Consider the following 17,737-nt stretch of genomic DNA (forward strand, 5'->3'; position numbering starts at 1 on the left):
GCGAAAAATAAAATTCAAAAAAAAAAAACAATATGATGAAAAGAGTTGAAATTTGTTTATTCTATTTTTCGAATGTTCCAAGTTTTTTTGAAAACAGGCAATGATTTCTCACGAATATATTTGAAACGAACGAGCAAGATTAATCCACGTAGGATTAGGAATCAAACGCGCCCGCGAGTGTTAAAACGTACGAAATATTTATGGACATTTAATTTAATAATAGTATTTGAAAAAAAAACAAAATGTGATGGCATTTCAAAATCGAAGCCTCACACAAAAGCCTTTTTGGGGATTTTCAAATTTGAAAAAACAAAAAGACTCTCAGACCATAAGACTCAGACCCACCACCACCTCCATGCCACAACATCGATCTCTTTCTCGAGAATCTATTTTGTAGGTTCCTCCATCGCTGTTCCTTTCTACTACTTACCATACCACCATTACATATTCAAATCAAGACTTCATAAAAATTGAGTCGAGAACCATAAAAGTTCTTAGAGCCATGGGTTGTCTCTTCGACTGCTTCCGTTCTACTAAAGACGACGAATCTACAAGCGACTCTGTTTCTCAAGTTAAATCCAAAGTAGTAGTAAGTCTCACCGCTTCCTTTGATTATTATTAGCTCATGTTTTTTAGTGTTAACATCTTTGTTTTGATAGGGAGTTCATGAATCGAAGAATCGTTTGTCAGCTCTGTTTTTATCTGAAGGTGGTGAGAAAAATGAAATTATCTTCTTCTTTGATGTTTTTTTATGGTTTGAAACAAAGATCTTACTTGTTTTACTCTATTTGTTAGAGAACGGAGCTTCATCGACTTGTCATGACATAGAAGGATCTGGTTTGGATTCTATGCATATTGACAAAGATGTTAAGGATGAGGTATGTTGTTAACATTCAAATCATACTCTTTAAGTATTATAGGTGCTTTTATTAGTCACTCTGGATCAAGATTTTTGGCTTCTTGATATTAGTTAGCGAGTTATAAAGCTCTTGCCTTTCTATTTTATACTTTTCGAGACAACGTTCTTCTCTTGCTTGAAATGTGATATTTTAGCTAAAGCTCTTCTTGGTCAATGACAAGGAAGTTGTAATTGAGGAAGTTTGTCTAGAATCTTCATGATTGCATTGTACACTTCACAGCTTTTGGGTATTTTTTCCTCTGTTTTTGTGTTCTTAGTTATGTCAGCTGTATTGAAACAGGTGTATTTAGATCATTGTAGTTTATGTTAACTTGCATTAGTGTCTGCATCTTTACTACGGACATTATCTGAAAGTTTGTGCGAGTTACTCTTATGAAGAAAAAAATAGAGCTTGGCAGTTATCATTGTTTGCATATAACAACAGAATCTGCTTGTCACTTTCTTGAGAATCTAACTTCAGTTTTATTTACTTGTGGAGCTACAGGCACAGATTCTTAAAGCTTGCAGCACAATACCTGTGACACCAGTTGAAATGAAGAAAGCGTTCGAAAAAATGGAGACCCATGTCAGTAACTCTGACGCAATGGATGAGATAAAGAATGATCCCTGTGAAGAAATGGGAAGATCTTTAGATACTTCTTCAGAGCAAACTCCTAGCAGGTGAATTGCTAGATGTTACTTTCCTTGATTAATATCTCTTTTTAACTGATCTTTCAATTAAGTTTTCTAGAATTGGTACGCTTGCATATCCTAACAAAAGTACTTTTATCACACAAGAGGTTGCATGGAGCTAAATTTTAGTCTTTTTCTTGTTTTTCCAGTATCAGTTGCTTGACCGATGCCCGTAACAATGCGAGGATCTCTTCTGCATCTAGTGACGCTAGTGAAGAAAGCATTGGTACTGCGTTCAGGGACGATGTGGATATAGCCGGCATGGTACCACTCAAAGCTGGAAACATTAAGAGAAAGACAAAGTCAGTGCGGTCTTCCAAGAACAGCACCTCAAGGAAACCTGAGATGGCTGCAAAAACTAATACCCCTTCAACTTCGCCTAATCTGACCGCATTGAAGCTATCTCATGAGATTCAAACTCCTAGAACCATCTTTCCTGAAGATATGGGATCAGCAGGAAGGGGGAGACAAAGAGTCCGGTCGCAGTTTGTGTATCCAGCTTCCAACATAATTGAAAATGCCTCCCTATGTAAGCTCTCCCAAGATTTAAATGAGAACCTGGAACAAGCTAAAGTTCAGGGTTGCAAAGAGAAGAGAGAAGATGAATCTCCCACATCAACGATTTGCGAGGAAAAGTTAGAAGATGGTTCTGATGGAAAATACGCGATAACGGAAACTAGTAGCTCTCCTTGGATGAACCAGGGTAAAAAGAAGAGTGACAAAAACATGGAGGCTATATCCATAACTCCTGGGGACAGACCTATCATTGGAATGGTTGCAGCTCACTGGAATGAGAATAAACAATCTCAAATCTCACCCAAATGGTGGGATGGTAATGGGATACCAAACTCTACAAACAAGTATAAAGAGGTACTCTCATGGTTCTTTTGTAATCTCTAGTTTTCTTCACATTCCCCCTCATTTTTAATGAGCTTAGGATTGAATTTTTTATTAATGCAGGACCAGAAAGTGAGTTGGCACGCAACACCTTTTGAAGAGAGATTGGAGAAGGCACTTTCAGAAGAGGGTGGTCAAAGTTTCATCCCTTCAAGGTACAATTTTCTCCTTCCTTTCGCGGTTAATATATGCAAATTTAAAAAGCTTATATTGTGTTATTAGATCATTTATGATGATGTGGGATTTGAAGATAGTAAGCAATGATGAATGAACTTGTGGTTTTGCAGAAAACTTGGAATAGTGGAGGAGACTGAAAGGGACACGGCCATTTCACATCTACGACATTCAGCTCAATCCATGTCAGTTGTTTCCTTTTGAAGACCGTGTGTGAATCTATTGAGGTAACATTCTCTTATGATCTCTCTACTAGGATCTCTAATATTCTCTTAGTTTTTGTACATGGAAGAACCGTTAAATGAGAAGCGTTGTCTAGCTATGTACTCCAATACTACATACCTAGTAAACAACACAATGTCATATATATCTCAACACACGAACTACAAAATGAAAGTCATAAGATACTGATGGTTTAAGTCTATATATTATTGGATACACAATATATATGAAAAACTACCACATGTTGTTTTTTTGGTGGAAACTCTAGATATGTTCTAAGATTTGGCTCCACTATTGTTTTCAGATCCTGAAATGGAGCAATGGTGAGGTTCCATCGAGTCCTCTAGCCAAGTAATGTCTAGCCATCTCGGTCGTGGTTGTGTCTCTGTACTTGGGAGGGTTTTGTTCAGATAGAAGCTCTTTGATTGGTCCATATCTTTGTTCATTTGGTATGGTGTGCATGAAGAAAGAGGCGGTTGAAATGCGCGGTTCCTCGCCTCTATTCGCCAAAACCCTGTGCTCTACACTTACAAACTTATCGTTTGTTATAAGCTGCAAGCAAACATTGAAAAAAGAAAAAAAAACGTTTTGAGATTTGTCAAAAGATGGAAGATTTGATTGGTGTATTAAGTTTCTTTAAAACAAATTTTAACACATTTGCCTGTAAGAGATCTCCTAAGTTAACAATAAGAGCTTCGGGATTAGGAGGAACATCGATCCAGTATCCATCATGGAGAACTTGAAGTCCACCAATTTTGTCTTGGAGAAGAATAGTGATAAAAGATATATCTGTGTGTGAACTGATCCCAAAGGTTCGGTCAGGCTCTGGACAAGGCGGGTAGTAATGAGAGAGCAACGACAAGCTCTTGGCGCAGCCTAGTTCTTTAAGGTGGTTAGGTTTTAATCCGAGAGCTTCTGATAAAAGCTCAAAGATTAGCTCTCCTAACTTCATCATTCGCTTGGAGTACTCCAACATTATTTCCCTGAAATATTATTAGTTAGATAAATTTAAATAACCGAAATCGAACCAAATTAGAATTTTTTAATTATTATTCTTAAGTTTTTACGTTTATTAACAAAACTTATATCTAAAATTTATTTAGGACCAAATTACATATTACATTCCTTCATTTTGTTTTAGAACCATTCTATTTTCTTACCCATTATTTGTATTATTTTTCTCTATTAAAAAAGAATCTAGTGATGTCATGAAATTTTAAAACTTAAAAAAGAAAAGAGAAAAATATGTACCGACAAATCGCAGGTAAGTCCTCAACTTGTGGAACATCAGGAGCCATGACCGTAGTTAAAGTATCTCTCCAGTTGGCAGCTTGAGAGCTATAGAGATCGAAGTTAGTGTTATACTAAACCTTTTTGGTAATGTCACGACTATAAAACGTTTTCTTCACTTCCAAGTCTTGTTCATGAAACCCACGAATCCCATCTTTCATCTTCTCCATCACATCAACTGGAATCCCATGGTTGATCACCTGGAAGAACCCGAACTTCACAACCGCGTCTCTCACTTCTGCGATCACGCTCTCTCGAGTGACTACCGTGGTGGACTCGAACACGCCGCCTCCAAGATCGATCGTTGGGATCTTTAACGTTGAAGGACTAGGTTTAGGGTTTGTAACGGTGGCATGATGAGGGTGGTGGAAAATGCGTGGGATTTGTTTGATCCCGGAGTCGATGAGACCCTTCACGCCAATCTTCATCTCGTCGAAGGCTTTTACCTCACCGGTACGGTCATAGTAACCCACCATTGTGTATGTCGTTTCTTATACGAGAAGGGAAGAAAAGGTTGAAGAAGTTAACGAGAGACTTTGTTGTGCTTCGTAATGTAGTTTGTTGAATACTTGAATCTATTGGTATGTGACCTCTCCGTATATATAGCAAAAACAAAAGTGTATTTGGTGTATGTGTAAATCAGACACAATTTCTAACAACGTTTTTGTTGATGTTTTATTATATCACTATATGTCGTATAAGCCCATGTGATACAGTACTTGAGTCCATCTAAAGTGACTAGTGCCGGTCAGCTAAAAATTCTGGGACCTCGTCCGAAATAATTATGCTTTTTTTTTTTTTTTTTCTCTCTTTATAGTACGAGCCAAACAAAATATATTCATGAAAGACATGTATTAATTTTGTAATTTTGTAAATCATGTTTTGAGAACCACACAAATCAAGAGTCGTGCTATCACTCTCACTCTTTTTTTTTTTTTTCCCTAAGCTCAGATAATTATGCTCTTGTGGCCACCGGCCGGCCGTCCTCCACCGTCCAACTTTGATGCATGTCAATATGTATCCCTCGCCAATATCAACAGCTGATGATAATTAATGCCAACTCTATCATTGTTACTTTTTCGTGTTGTGAAACTCGTTCGTCTAGTCTAACCACATTATCGTTACTTTTTCGTGTTGTGGCTTCTTCAATCTGTTCTCACTCTTCGTCTTCAGCTTGGCACTCCTGAAGAACACCTTTATCGTTATCACTTCGTCAAACTCCTCATGTCTATGTTGAGTGGACGTACTGAGATCATTTTTATGAATTATGTTTCCATGTTTTTATCTTTTTTTGCTATGGGACCATTTTTATAGGATTATAATCTATGATTGTAAACTTAAATATTTTCATTTTTAATGAAATATTTACATTCTTAGCAAAAAAAAAAAAAGTCTAACCACAGTAATTCCTCTATATAGAGTACTCTTAGCATGTTAAAACTTAAATGTTACCAAATGATTCGAGCAAATTACTTTACTTGGAACATCTAATTAATTTAAAAAATAAATTTTCGAAGTTATGATGATCTTATAGATAAGTCGATGGATCCTGATAGAGTTGAAGGCAGAAAGTAATGAAGAAATTACGAAAGGAAGAAAACACAACCCTAATTTAGAAAAAAGAAGAAGAAAATAAATTAATCCAATTGGTAATTAAGAAATTTGAATTAAGAAATATGTATAAGTTAAGCCCAACATGTGTGTGTGAACATGGTACATAAGTGTGTCCACCATTATTTGATACCCTAAAACGGAGCAATAGGGAGGGAAGTCACATCGAGTCATCTAGCACAGTAGTTTTTGAAAATCTCCGAGTGGGTTGTACTCTCTTTAGACATGTTTTTTTTTTTTTTTTGTGAATAAATCTCTTTAAGTACTTGCACAGTTTTTGTGGAGAGTACATGCAAAAAGATGCGACCTGTTATTATTTTTAATCTCCAATTTTATTAAAACGATTAAGCTTTCATTCAATCAACCAAGATTTGGCTAAACAAAAAAATGTAAAGTCTAATCTTACGTATAAAACTCTTCTCTCGATAAAATTACATAAAACACCATTTAAAAAAGTTCCCACCTAGATTTCACGATGTTGGAGAAGAAGAATTAAAATCATTTTGAAAGTATTTAAAGTCCAAAAGATCAGATCTTGAAATCAAGCAACACAGAGTTCCCGTCGAGTCCTCTTGCCATGTAATGACTTGTGTACTCAGTGACGGTGGTGTCTCTATACTTGGGTAGGTTTTGCTCTGACAAAAGCTCTTTTATCGGTCCATAAACTCGTAAACTCGGTAAAGGATGCACAAAGAAAGATGCGACTGAGATCCGCGGCTCTTCACCTTTATTAGCCAAAACTCTATGCTCCACGCTCACAAACTTGTCATTCGTTATAAGCTACAAAACAAAATCACACAAAAAAAAAAAGGTATATGATTCATACTGTATCGAACAAACAAACGGGTTGATTTATGTCACAATAACTCTTGACTTGCCTGTAAAAGATCTCCAAGGTTAACAAGAAGAGCTCCTGGAACAGGAGGAACATCAACCCAATAACCATCTTGAAGAACTTGAAGCCCACCAATGTGATCTTGAAGAAGAATAGTGAGAAATGATCTGTCTGAATGCTGACTTGTGCCGAAAGTTAGATCAGGCTCAGGACAAGGCGGGTAGTAATGAGAAAGCATCAATAAACCTTTTGTGCAATCCATTTCTTTTAAATGGTTAGGATTCAGCCCTAAAGCTTCTGATAAAAGCTCAAAGATTAGTTCCCCTAGTTCCATCACTCTTTTCGAATACTCCAACATTATTTCCCTAAAACATTCACACAAAGTACGAATCTTTAGATTGACCAAGACAATAAGTTATAGATAACAAAGTAAGCGAGACTATATATCGTACGTACCCACAAATCTCTGGTAAGTCCTCTGTTTTTGGAACATCAGGGGACATAAAACAACTCAAGGTATCTCTCCAATTCGCTGAAGGAGAGCTATAAAGATCGAAATTACTGTTATACTTAACCTTCTTGGTTACATCACGAGTATAAAACTTTCTCCTCACGTCTGAGTCTTGCTCATGAAACCCACGAATCCCATCTTTCATCTTCTCCAAAACATCAAGTGAAACCCCATGGTTAATCACCTGAAAGAACCCGTATCTCTCAACCGCTTCTTTGATCATCGCGGTTACGCTCTTTCGCGTGACAGTGGACTCGAACACGCCTCCTTTGAGATCGATCGTTGGGATAACCATCGTTGTCGACGAAAGAAGTGGATTCGAGTCGGTTAGATTGAGATGAGGGTGATGGAAGATACGTGGGATATGAGCAAATCCGGCATCGACGAGACCCTTTACGCCGATCTTGGTCTCGTCGAAAGCTTTGACCTCACTAGTACGATCGTATGTTGCGTCCATCTTCTTCTCCTTTCTCCCTAAGTCAAAGAAAACAGAACAAAAGAGAGAACTTTGATACCTCTTTGTATATGATAATATTAAAAAGAAATGAGGTGAGTGGCCAAAGCTGTGAGTGGGTAAGCCAGTAGATAACAACAAAAGAGAGAAAAGAATATCTTGCGCTAGGTCAAGTTGGTGTTTAAGTCTCTGTGAATTCGCTTTCGAAAGTGAGTTTGAAACGACAGCTATTTCTTTATTCAATTCTGGTTGCTTGAGGGTTGAGACTTAAGACTTTTTAAAAGTGGCTAAGAAAATATAAGCAAAAAAGAATGGAGATGCGGGGTATCGATCCCCGTACCTCTCGCATGCTAAGCGAGCGCTCTACCATCTGAGCTACATCCCCACTATTGATCTATTATTCCAGATAATAATTAAAAATAAAGTATACTAGTTGAGTATTTAGTATAATTGATTATATATGTCGTGTATCTAAAACATAGTACTACTCCTACGAGTGTGCTTGGAAAAATTGTTTAGAGTAAACTATAAGTGTAAAACTAAATAAATCTTCTCACTTGTATTGGGTATAGTAAAATTTTCAAGAATAGTTGAGAAAATCAAGATGTATTCCAAAAAGATACTGTAAGTTTTAATTTATGATATAAATTCTTATATGTGTATTACTACATAATACAGACACACATTCCTCAATTAGCAATTGCAGATTATATTTTAAAGTTTATAAAATAAATTAATCTACGTGGTATTTAAAAATAAAATGTAAAAATAAAGTACTTAATAGCACCATAAGATCAAAGCATCTTCAACAAATAGAGAATTTATCTTAAGAGTAACCAAATCCAAAAGCAGTATCGTTTTGTTTTTTATAAAACAAGGTAAATCTTCTCATTTTTTGGTGTGTTAAATACATGAATTTAAATATAGGCAAAAAAAAAAAAACTATGGATTTTGTGAAAGACCATATATTACGTCAAGTTCACTAGCTGTTTACACACCAACTATCGTTGACGAAACTTGAAATTAACATGCCGTTAAACGGTAGTAATGATTGTTAGTTGCTCAATTATCTCGCTTAATAATATATGTGTTTTGGCTTATTTAACGATATTTGATGTGTTAAATTGTTAGTCAAAAAATTTGATGTATTAAGTAGTTTTTTACAAAATTTATAGTCTGTCTGGCATAAATGTGAAAGTTTATTTAGTAAATGACATTTTCCCCTAATATTAATATCAAAGTCTATACAATTACATACCTACCAAAAGAAATGAGTAAATTGAGGCATGTGGTTCAATGGGTTGTATAAACGGATGGGATCATTCTCTCACGTTTTATTTTTGGCTTCACCTACTTAGCCGTGAGTAAACGCAAACCCATCTTTGTTGTTTCCTTTTCTATGTCTTCCTTCCTTTGATTTTCCTTTTCTCCTAAAAAAAATGTATTTCAATGCATAATTAATTAATCACTTATACAGTTTTTTTTTTAATAATATAACAAAGTTCTCTTTTTCTTAAAGCCTCTTTTACTAAAGACTGTTTCGTAACATTCCTGTGTCGAAAGAGATGACACTTCAAAAAGTAATATTAAATGTAATCAACCAACATATTCAGTTTTTTTTTTTTAATCTCCCCTAGTAAAAAAAAAATCTTAATTAAACTCTAACTGATATACTTAAGTTCAGTTTAGCATGGATTGTTAGGACTCAGTTTTCGTAAATTTAATTCCAAATATAAAGGTAAAAAACCAAGAAGCAAGACACATCTTTATATTCATTAATATTTATAAGCTTGCGAATAAATATATATTATTATTATCACTTATCATCATCATTGGATAATGTCCAATAGGTTCATAAAGAAAAAAATTTATGTATATTTATGTTTTATATGATAAGTTTTTTTTAGTTAGGTGGAAAGCATATGAATGGTGATGTGTTATTTTTCTTTTTAGTGATTAATAAGTCTGATGTGTATTAATTATATTAATTTGATTTCTCTTAATGTTATCTTTTAAATGAGTGGTTAAAAACTCATAAATAAAAAAAATGCTGATATGTCAAGAGGAGAAACATATTTAATTTATTTTTTATTGATTTTGTTTCCACCAAACAACATCTGAAACGTAACGCCACGAGTCGCAATTCTCTCTGTCTCTCCTCTCTCTATAAAACTCGTGGCATGACACTCTGAAAAATTCACTCAACAAAGCTAACCATAAAACACTGTGTGAGTAAAACAGAGAAGAAACAACAAACAAACAAAAGATGGTGCTAAAGGTGTACGGACCTCACTTTGCTTCACCAAAGAGAGCTTTGGTAACACTGATCGAGAAGGGTGTCGCCTTCGAGACCATCCCCGTCGATCTCATGAAAGGAGAACAGAAGCAGCCTGCTTATCTCGCTCTTCAGGTTTGTCTCTATCTTCTCCGATTCCTTAACTTTTTCTTTCCCATTCTGATGGTTTCTTACTTTGATTGCAGCCTTTTGGTACTGTTCCTGCTGTTGTCGACGGTGACTACAAAATCTTCGGTATGATTTTCAAGAAACCTCAAATACTCGTTTGATTAAGAATATAAGCTCTGTTTTTTGTATTTGTGTAGAAGATGTTGTGTGGTTCTTGTTTTGTTGGGGTTTGTATGTATATCTATGGAGATGTTGTTGAAAGATGGTTGTCTTTGAAATTTGTGACAGAGTCGCGTGCGGTGATGAGGTACGTAGCAGAGAAGTACAGGTCACAAGGACCTGACCTTTTGGGGAAAACAGTAGAAGACAGAGGTCAAGTTGAGCAATGGCTTGACGTGGAAGCGACCACTTACTACCCACCTCTACTGAACCTGACGCTGCATGTAATGTTCGCATCAGTTATGGGATTCCCATCTGATGAGAAAGTGATCAAGGAGAGCGAAGAGAAGCTCGCGGCTGTTCTTGATGTCTACGAGGCACATCTCTCAAAGAGCAAGTACTTGGCCGGTGATTTCGTGAGCTTGGCTGATTTGGCTCACCTCCCATTCACTGATTACTTGGTTGGTCCGATTGGGAAGGCTTACATGATCAAAGATAGGAAGCACGTGAGTGCTTGGTGGGATGATATTAGCAACCGTCCTGCGTGGAAGGAGACTCTTGCCAAGTTTTCACTCCCGGGTTAAGGATGATTTCTTCTTGTGTGTTTGCTTGTGTGTTTTATTTGAGGTTTAATAAAAGTGGAACTCTCCATATATATGCCTCTTTATGTAATGTTAATTCCTCTGTGTTCTCTTTCCCTTGTGTAATTTAATAAGTATTCGAGTTGACTCCTTTGTGAGGCTATTGAGGAAATGAACTGATCCTTAATTAGTTTTACTTTCGGATAATATATCTCACGTTTATGTGGGGCAAAGATATTTCTATCTAATAGTTTAGATGTTTGTATGTTTATATGCAAAAAAAAAAAAAAAAAAAAAACATATGTTTTTCAACACTTAGATGACATGAGTTAATATGTGTTAAAACTTCATTTGATAATTAGGGAGTGAATCTGTGAATACATGACTATGGTTTAGTATTTGGATCGATCGTCGATGATGATTCATTCATTAGTTCATAAGTTGGATGTAAAGGAGTGTGTTATTTGATTCTTCGACCAACTTGACATGAAAACGTTTTATTCATGATCCATGACCACTTTTTTGTTTTTGTTAACGGAATAGATTGACGTTGGTTATTGACGGTTAAGATTGGTTTATGTTTAGTTTCATATCCACGGCATATTCCAAATAAGGTTCGCATATTAAGAGGTAGTTTCTAGTTCTGTAATAGAGGAATAAGAACTATTTCTTAACAAATCTTAAGCTAAGATTTGCTTAATGATGGTATAAGGGCAACACTATTGCAAGCATCTTAAAACTGAAAATGGAAAATCACAGTGTTCTGTAAAATCCACATTTTCAGTTTTAAGATGCCTGCAATAATGTTGGTTTAAGGGCATTATCAATGGGGGTATCTTATATAAGGATTTTTTTTGAAAAAGTAGGGGTATCTTATCGTTCTAAGATACCCCCATTGAGCATGGTCTAAGACTCTTGAAATTAGTTAGAACGTGCTATATTTCAGTTGGTAGTTGAGAGTCAGCTTGTATAATAATCATTCTAAGACCAACATTATCAATGGGATCTTAGCCTCTAAGATCCCACCAATAATGTTGCCCTAAGACACAAAAATTTATCGACATTTGTTTCCCTTTACATTGCTACCATTGAAATAAATTTGCGATATGGTTTGAACAAAAATACTCATGCGGACTTAAAATTTTGGGCTTCGGCGTTTTTGTAATTTGTATCATATAATCCAGAAAATTAGTTTTTTTTTTTTGTAATATTCTCAATAAGCTTTATTGGTCTTTTGGGGTCCTCCACTCCACTGATCGTTTATAAAACTATAAAGTATAAACTCTATAATGCAAAAGTGCTATTCTTTGGGTAAATCAATCACACTAGTTTTTGTTTTAAGGCATCTAAATAAAATAATCGAGTATTGTTGTTTACCAAAAAAAAATTAAGTATTGTTATCTTTTTGTTCAAATTAAGTATTGTTAGTCTGTCAGAATACACAAATAAAATATAAACAAAAATAATTGGGCTGATTCCGATCATGTTTTATTATTTTTATACTTTCTTGCACCCACCAACCTGATTCTCCCAAAATCATTAAGGGTGTATTGAATTAAGGATATTGTAGAATTTGAATGAGGTTTAAGATATTTTGTTTTGGTGGTATTGTTAGATGTTTTATTTTAAAAAATTAGAAAAATAATCTGTGATTTGGTAAGATTTTTTATAGAAAATTCTACAAAAGCCTTCAAAATCTTTAATTCGATACATCGATACACCCCCTAGGCCCCTAAATAAATTGGGTTAATTTGCTGTTGAAAAGTCAAGAAAAATATAAATAACAAGTGGTCTCTTTTAATATTGAAAAATAAAAAAAACACTAATCAAATAGAAATTTGCCGTTGAAAGTCAAGAAAAGACGTGAAACAATGCCGCCACGGCGCGACACATGTTAATAAGCGCGATTGCGTTTACCACAACGACCGCAAACGCAGCTAACCATATTCTTTTTTTCTTTCTCTTCTATAAAAAGTCGCGTCCTGATTATAATCAAAGAAGTAAGAAAGAAAGAAAGAAAAAAAAAAATGGTGTTGAAGATCTATGCTCCTTTATTCGCTTCTTCGAAACGAGCAGTGGTGACACTTATAGAGAAGGGTGTATCCTTCGAAACTGTCCATGTCGATCTCATGAAAGGAGAACAGCGAAATCCTGAGTATCTTGCTATTCAGGTTTGTTTTTTTTAATCTCTTTTTTTGTTTTCTTTCTCCGGCGATTGTTTCCGATGTTGATGTTTCCGGTCGTTGCAGCCTTTCGGTAAAATCCCTGTGCTCGTCGATGGAGACTACAAAATCTTCGGTACACCTTCTTCTTCTCCTTATACTCCTGCTGCCATCAACTAGATTACTACCGGTGAATCTGATCATGATCCATGAATCTGAAATTTTTTTTTTATTTTCAACATCGAGATCAGAACTGAATGCTAAGAGATTGTTATGTCAATACTGTAGTGGATTGTTTGATTGTGCAAGAATCCTCCATTAAAGCTTTAAACTTTAGTTTCAGATCTCACTTTAAATCATCAGCAATGAATGAAACATTAAACATATGGTGTTAAGTATTACTTTTGTGTTGCAGAGTCGCGTGCGATCATGAGGTACATAGCAGAGAAGTACAGATCACAAGGACCTGATCTCTTAGGGAAGACAATTGAAGAGAGAGGACAAGTAGAACAATGGCTTGACGTTGAGGCAACTAGCTACCACCCACCACTATTAGCTTTAACGCTCAACATTGTCTTTGCACCTCTCATGGGCTTTCCTGCTGACGAGAAAGTTATTAAGGAGAGTGAAGAGAAGCTTGGAGAAGTTCTTGATGTCTATGAAGCTCAGCTTTCCAAGAACGAGTACTTGGCTGGTGATTTTGTGAGTCTAGCTGATTTAGCTCACCTTCCCTTCACTGAGTATCTCGTTAACCAGATCGGCAAGGCTTATATGATCAAAGATAGGAAGCATGTTAGCGCCTGGTGGGATAAGATTAGTAGCCGTGCTGCCTGGAAGGAGGTTTCTGAGAAGTACGCGTTACCTGTTTAATCAAGGAGGGTGTGGTTCTCGTGTTGACTTGTGGTTTGTGAGAGCTCTGAGTCATGTTGAGGGAGCTCCGTTTTGGTTCCATTGTCTTCTGGTTTCAATAATAAACGGAACTCTGCCTCGTTTGTATGTTGTTTCTGGTTTCTTGTATTTTGTAATCACTCAAGCTTTTAATAAGACTTTAAGAATCAGATAGATGTGGATACTGCATTTATATGAATACTGGTTTATACGAATCCAAAAGCAAAAACATCATTCACAAGTCAAGGTTTAACACACATCTCTCTGTTCTTTCATGTTATAACAAAGGGGGACAAAAGAAACCTTCCCTAGTCAGTCAGACAAACTCAAGAGCTGCTGATACATAAGACAACTCTTGACGGTACAAGAAAACCAAAAAGCCAAATTCTTTTTTGTTGTTAGAACAATCAGCTCTCCAAACATTAACCAGAACATCAATAGTATATTAAAATGTACGAAGAGCTACCAAGAATATATCAAGGCTGATGATGAAAAGATTCCGAAGGCGGATCATTGCGTGGAACATTAAGTTCAGGAGTCACTACAGGGATATCCATGCTGTTTCTATTGTCCCGATCAGTCTCTGCGGATATTTCTCTTACATCAGAAACTCTTGCCTCTGTTGCCTGAATATCATTCCATTCGTTTTCCCCAACCGGAGGCTGAGCACTTACCACCTGCTCTTCACTCATATGGACAACACTCTCTCCCGGTATAGAGGCTGTTCTTGAAATGCTCAGACATGCTTTATCCACATCCTTTTCTGTTTCCTTTGTCATTGGAAGAGATGCTTCGCCGTTAGTAGACTCGGTCTTCTCCTCACACACTTGCTTCGTCTCTAGTTGCTGCCTGTTTATGCAAAGATAAAAGAGATTTATTACACTTCAAATAATGAGTTCCCATGGGAGATATATTCAGATAAGCCAACCTTTGAAGCTGAGTTTGTAACATATTCACATATGCTAAAAGCTCTTGCTTCTCTGTCCAAGCAGCTGTCTCTCTCTGAGAAGCTTCCTTTGCTTTTGCTTCACAACTTGCTTCTGCAACTCTGACTTTCTCTTCGGCTCTCACAACAGCTCCTTCAAGTATGACGACACGCTCTCTGGCTTTTCCAAGCTCAGATCGCCACATATGTGCCTCTTGGAAAGCAGAGTCTCTTTCCTTAACCAATTGATCTTTTTCCTTACTCAGAGTCGATGTCTTCTCTTCCAATTCCTTAAGCTACATAGGACATAAAGATCAATAAACAACAAGATATACTTCAGGATGCAAAAGTATCTGTATATGACACAGCCTCATTACCTTCAGTTTCACAGCTTCTTGCTGTCTCTCGGAATCTTTAGTCACGCGCTCAAATTCCAAGCAAACTATTTTCCTTTGTTCATCCATTGTATGAGCTGCAGATGCTGCAGCTACAGCTGCTTCGGCTGTCTCAGATAGCTTATCTGCTATCTCCTTTATCATTGAGTCACGAGAGCGAAGTTCTCGCGCCAAATTCTGTAATTCTTCATCTTTGACACGCAGAGTTTCCTGTAAGATGTAAGAGACTCAATAAGGCTAACTTGGACAGAAATAGAATAAAGATGGATGGTATACGTTATGCTAATTCTGGAAATCTTCACCCTTGACACGCAAAGTTTCCTCTAACATGTCTCTACATATGCTTTACATAGCTCAACAAGACATTACAGGATCTCAAGAGCCAATGAATGTGAATGCAATAAATGTTTCCTAAAGTCATGGTGAAAGAGATATACAGACTACCACACCTTCATTATTGTCAAATCATCTAGAGGTCCATCGAGCGGTTTATTTGCCGTTATTTTCAGAGCATTCCTCAAAGAGATCTGCATTGCTGCTTGAATTTCTCTAGAACATTCCAATGCTGTTGAATTGGCAGCAGCAACAACGGTTGCAACGGTACCAAGTGTTGCAGAACCACTTCCGCTTAGAGATTCTACAGCTTCCTTATGGGCCTTTAGGACTAGCTGTGTCGCACTGGAATGAAAAAAATGAAAGACAACGTTAAGCATATTAACTATTGAGGGGGCATTCAGAAGGTATAACATCTTCAGAAATTATAAAACGTAAAAGACGCAGACAGAGAGATGATTCTTTCGACATGGTCTATGATGAAACCATTACATCAACAAAACTTTATCATTCAAGATAGATGAAATAAGCACGGTGGCTTCTCTATAGTTTGGTAAGCAACTAAAAGGGACAGAAAGAGAAGCAAAAAAAGAGAGATCAAGATTCAGATGACTCACTGTAAGGTTGTGACCCAAGCTTTAGCTGCACCAGGAGTCTCTGCACACAGAAAGTAATCTTTCTTCTGTGGAGTACCAATATCTTTTATCATGTTGAAGAAAACTCAACTCTAGATTCCAATAAACTATCCCCTTATAGACAAAAGCCAGAATTATAAAACTACCAAACGCCACATTTTCTAGAACAAGGATACAGATACAGCAACCATTATATTTTGGAAGCCCCCTGAAACACAAAAGAAACAAATTCAATAATATGAATATGCACCTAACAAGGCTGATTATTCAGAGCAACATAAAAAATAATGTAGCATCCATACTGAAAGTTGACAGGAGAGATGCTTATTGTGCTATTTTCGTCAAACACAATTGTTCCCTTGATAGTTGGTTCGTTTCGTCTTGTCCTGCGCCATGAGAATACATCCATAAAGTGATGATCTCCACAAAATGCAGCTATATAGGAAAATTGATATAACTCACTTATAATCCATTTTCCCAGTTGTTGGATCAAGAATCACCCATCTTTCGTTCCATTTTCTCAGCTAATCATTCATAAAACAGAAACAAAAGATGGTCATCAAGTGTGAGCCTTTTAATAACCCAAGACATTACAAGCCACAGGACTTGTCAAACCACTTAAGCTATAGAACACTACAGGCAAGAAAGTTTCAAAAGAAACCCAATCAATAAAGCAATCAGACTTTGATCATTTCACTCAAAATGAAGTTAGAGATCACAGTCAAAAGAATTGAACTTACAGTTTCAGATCGCTTGAAAAGCGGACCTTGTAGCAAGTTCCGACCAGAGCCAGATGCCAGTTGCCGCTTGATCTTATCCAAGCTGTTCTCTGTAGCATCAACGATTCTCTGCGCATTTGGAATAAAAGAATCGAAATTTCCGAAATGGGTCAATTTAAGACTGTAAAGTGCAAACCCAGCCAAAAGAAGAGACTAAATTGTAGAGCAAGCAGAGATCGAGAGAGAGAGAGAGAAAGAGACCGGAGAAGCGCCGTTGGAAGCCATGTTAATTGGGATCGGCGAGATCGCGAAACTATTTGATCGATTAAAAATAAAAAACTGTTGATCGATGAATTCGAGGAAAGGGTTTAGAGGTGTTTTTGGTTTAGGTATGTATGATGAGCTGAAGAAGAATGATGAAGGAATTTGAGAATTTGCTGTTAGGTTTGGTTTCGCGGAATTGCAGTTGAATCTGTCTTCACTCTTTCAACGCGATCAATTCTACTTAACCGGCCGGTACGTATTGAACCAGCTGACATAACCGGTTCTTGAACTTGAAGTTCTTTTTTTTATCAAACGAACTTGAAGTTCTTTTTTAATTTTTTCTATGGTTCTCTTCATTTCTATGGGTTGTTTTGTTCCTATTGTTGTTGTTGATGTTTGGATTAGAGATTAAAAACTTAAATAGAGTGGAAATGCTAATTGAGAATTTAAATGCTACTTCATTTGAAAGAAGATACTAATTTATAGGCATGACCATGGTTACGATTAATGCATTTATGGTTAATTAACCACCGTTTAACGGTTATAATTTTTTTGCAAGATAGTGACATAGTTGCATACCAGATTCACCGTAGCTTAGACGCGTACTAGCCTGACTTAGTTCACATAAAATTAAAACACATTGCGCTATGGTTTAGTAATGTTTGACAAGTCTACGATTTTCTCCTA

General features: G+C 36.4%; 6 protein-coding genes and 1 non-coding gene across 10 annotated transcripts; 3 read left to right on the top strand and 4 right to left on the bottom strand.

The window, feature by feature from the left end:
- The first annotated feature begins 334 nt into the window (after window positions 1–334).
- Window positions 335–3,282, top strand: LOC17887762 (protein JASON). Of its 4 annotated transcripts, none has more exons than XM_023784417.1 (8): window positions 335–589; window positions 660–711; window positions 796–878; window positions 1,404–1,579; window positions 1,741–2,461; window positions 2,552–2,643; window positions 2,776–2,889; window positions 3,189–3,282. In XM_023784417.1, exons 1-7 carry the CDS (start codon window positions 503–505, stop codon window positions 2,864–2,866), a joined length of 1,302 nt encoding a protein of 433 aa, XP_023640185.1. In that variant the 5' UTR covers window positions 335–502; the 3' UTR covers window positions 2,867–2,889; window positions 3,189–3,282. The 4 variants fall into 4 exon arrangements, with proteins under 4 accessions (XP_023640185.1, XP_023640186.1, XP_023640187.1 ...); XM_023784418.1 differs by having other exon boundaries at window positions 660–708; XM_023784419.1 differs by having other exon boundaries at window positions 335–583.
- Window positions 3,185–4,650, bottom strand: LOC17889191 (probable 2-oxoacid dependent dioxygenase). The gene is given in 3 exon segments (XM_023784421.1): window positions 3,185–3,436; window positions 3,546–3,867; window positions 4,136–4,650. Coding segments are annotated over 3 exon segments (1,089 nt in total).
- A 1,445-nt stretch (window positions 4,651–6,095) lies between these two features.
- LOC17890220 (probable 2-oxoacid dependent dioxygenase) lies at window positions 6,096–7,682 on the bottom strand. Its single transcript, XM_006294290.2, has 3 exons — window positions 7,077–7,682; window positions 6,664–6,985; window positions 6,096–6,565 (listed from the first exon to the last, which is right to left on the bottom strand). Exons 1-3 carry the CDS (start codon window positions 7,586–7,588, stop codon window positions 6,314–6,316), a joined length of 1,086 nt encoding a protein of 361 aa, XP_006294352.2. The 5' UTR covers window positions 7,589–7,682; the 3' UTR covers window positions 6,096–6,313.
- Window positions 7,683–7,897: 215 nt separating this feature from the next.
- TRNAA-AGC lies at window positions 7,898–7,970 on the bottom strand. The gene has a single exon. It is a non-coding gene; the product is annotated as a tRNA-Ala (tRNA).
- Window positions 7,971–9,774: 1,804 nt separating this feature from the next.
- LOC17889980 (glutathione S-transferase F9) lies at window positions 9,775–10,925 on the top strand. The gene is made up of 3 exons (XM_006295823.2): window positions 9,775–9,995; window positions 10,067–10,115; window positions 10,278–10,925. The coding sequence occupies exons 1-3, from the start codon at window positions 9,852–9,854 to the stop codon at window positions 10,730–10,732; spliced, it is 648 nt and encodes a 215-aa protein (XP_006295885.1). The 5' UTR covers window positions 9,775–9,851; the 3' UTR covers window positions 10,733–10,925.
- Window positions 10,926–12,718: 1,793 nt separating this feature from the next.
- Window positions 12,719–13,955, top strand: LOC17888558 (glutathione S-transferase F10). Its single transcript, XM_006294845.2, has 3 exons — window positions 12,719–12,900; window positions 12,979–13,027; window positions 13,307–13,955. The coding sequence occupies exons 1-3, from the start codon at window positions 12,757–12,759 to the stop codon at window positions 13,759–13,761; spliced, it is 648 nt and encodes a 215-aa protein (XP_006294907.2). The 5' UTR covers window positions 12,719–12,756; the 3' UTR covers window positions 13,762–13,955.
- Window positions 13,956–14,013: 58 nt separating this feature from the next.
- LOC17888900 (differentially expressed in FDCP 6 homolog) lies at window positions 14,014–17,224 on the bottom strand. The gene is made up of 10 exons (XM_006293997.2): window positions 17,048–17,224; window positions 16,808–16,915; window positions 16,530–16,591; window positions 16,370–16,453; window positions 16,244–16,275; window positions 16,050–16,131; window positions 15,549–15,777; window positions 15,082–15,309; window positions 14,708–15,000; window positions 14,014–14,628 (listed from the first exon to the last, which is right to left on the bottom strand). Exons 1-10 carry the CDS (start codon window positions 17,069–17,071, stop codon window positions 14,256–14,258), a joined length of 1,515 nt encoding a protein of 504 aa, XP_006294059.1. The 5' UTR covers window positions 17,072–17,224; the 3' UTR covers window positions 14,014–14,255.
- Between the last annotated feature and the right edge of the window lie 513 nt (window positions 17,225–17,737).

The sequence above is a fragment of the Capsella rubella genome, unplaced genomic scaffold, assembly GCF_000375325.1.
Source record: "Capsella rubella cultivar Monte Gargano unplaced genomic scaffold, Caprub1_0 scaffold_4, whole genome shotgun sequence".
NCBI classification, from domain to species: domain Eukaryota; kingdom Viridiplantae; phylum Streptophyta; class Magnoliopsida; order Brassicales; family Brassicaceae; genus Capsella; species Capsella rubella.

Bases quoted from the DNA above. Each gene is read 5' to 3' on its own strand.
- LOC17887762 (XM_023784417.1), top strand. From the start codon at position 503: ATGGGTTGTCTCTTCGACTGCTTCCGTTCTACTAAAGACGACGAATCT. The intron at 590-659 runs GTAAGTCTCACC...TTGTTTTGATAG, and splicing joins AAGTTAAATCCAAAGTAGTA to GGAGTTCATGAATCGAAGAA. The intron at 1,580-1,740 runs GTGAATTGCTAG...TTGTTTTTCCAG, and splicing joins TCAGAGCAAACTCCTAGCAG to TATCAGTTGCTTGACCGATG.
- LOC17890220 (XM_006294290.2), bottom strand. From the start codon at position 7,588: ATGGACGCAACATACGATCGTACTAGTGAGGTCAAAGCTTTCGACGAG. The intron at 6,986-7,076 runs GTACGTACGATA...TGAATGTTTTAG, and splicing joins GACTTACCAGAGATTTGTGG to GGAAATAATGTTGGAGTATT. The intron at 6,566-6,663 runs GCAAGTCAAGAG...TTTGTTTTGTAG, and splicing joins ACCTTGGAGATCTTTTACAG to CTTATAACGAATGACAAGTT.
- LOC17889980 (XM_006295823.2), top strand. From the start codon at position 9,852: ATGGTGCTAAAGGTGTACGGACCTCACTTTGCTTCACCAAAGAGAGCT. The intron at 9,996-10,066 runs GTTTGTCTCTAT...CTTTGATTGCAG, and splicing joins CTGCTTATCTCGCTCTTCAG to CCTTTTGGTACTGTTCCTGC. The intron at 10,116-10,277 runs GTATGATTTTCA...AATTTGTGACAG, and splicing joins CGGTGACTACAAAATCTTCG to AGTCGCGTGCGGTGATGAGG.
- LOC17888558 (XM_006294845.2), top strand. From the start codon at position 12,757: ATGGTGTTGAAGATCTATGCTCCTTTATTCGCTTCTTCGAAACGAGCA. The intron at 12,901-12,978 runs GTTTGTTTTTTT...CGGTCGTTGCAG, and splicing joins CTGAGTATCTTGCTATTCAG to CCTTTCGGTAAAATCCCTGT. The intron at 13,028-13,306 runs GTACACCTTCTT...TTTGTGTTGCAG, and splicing joins TGGAGACTACAAAATCTTCG to AGTCGCGTGCGATCATGAGG.
- LOC17888900 (XM_006293997.2), bottom strand. From the start codon at position 17,071: ATGGCTTCCAACGGCGCTTCTCCG. The intron at 16,276-16,369 runs GTATGGATGCTA...TTTGTGTTTCAG, and splicing joins ATCTCTCCTGTCAACTTTCA to GGGGCTTCCAAAATATAATG. The intron at 14,629-14,707 runs GTTGGCTTATCT...TTGCATAAACAG, and splicing joins TTACAAACTCAGCTTCAAAG to GCAGCAACTAGAGACGAAGC.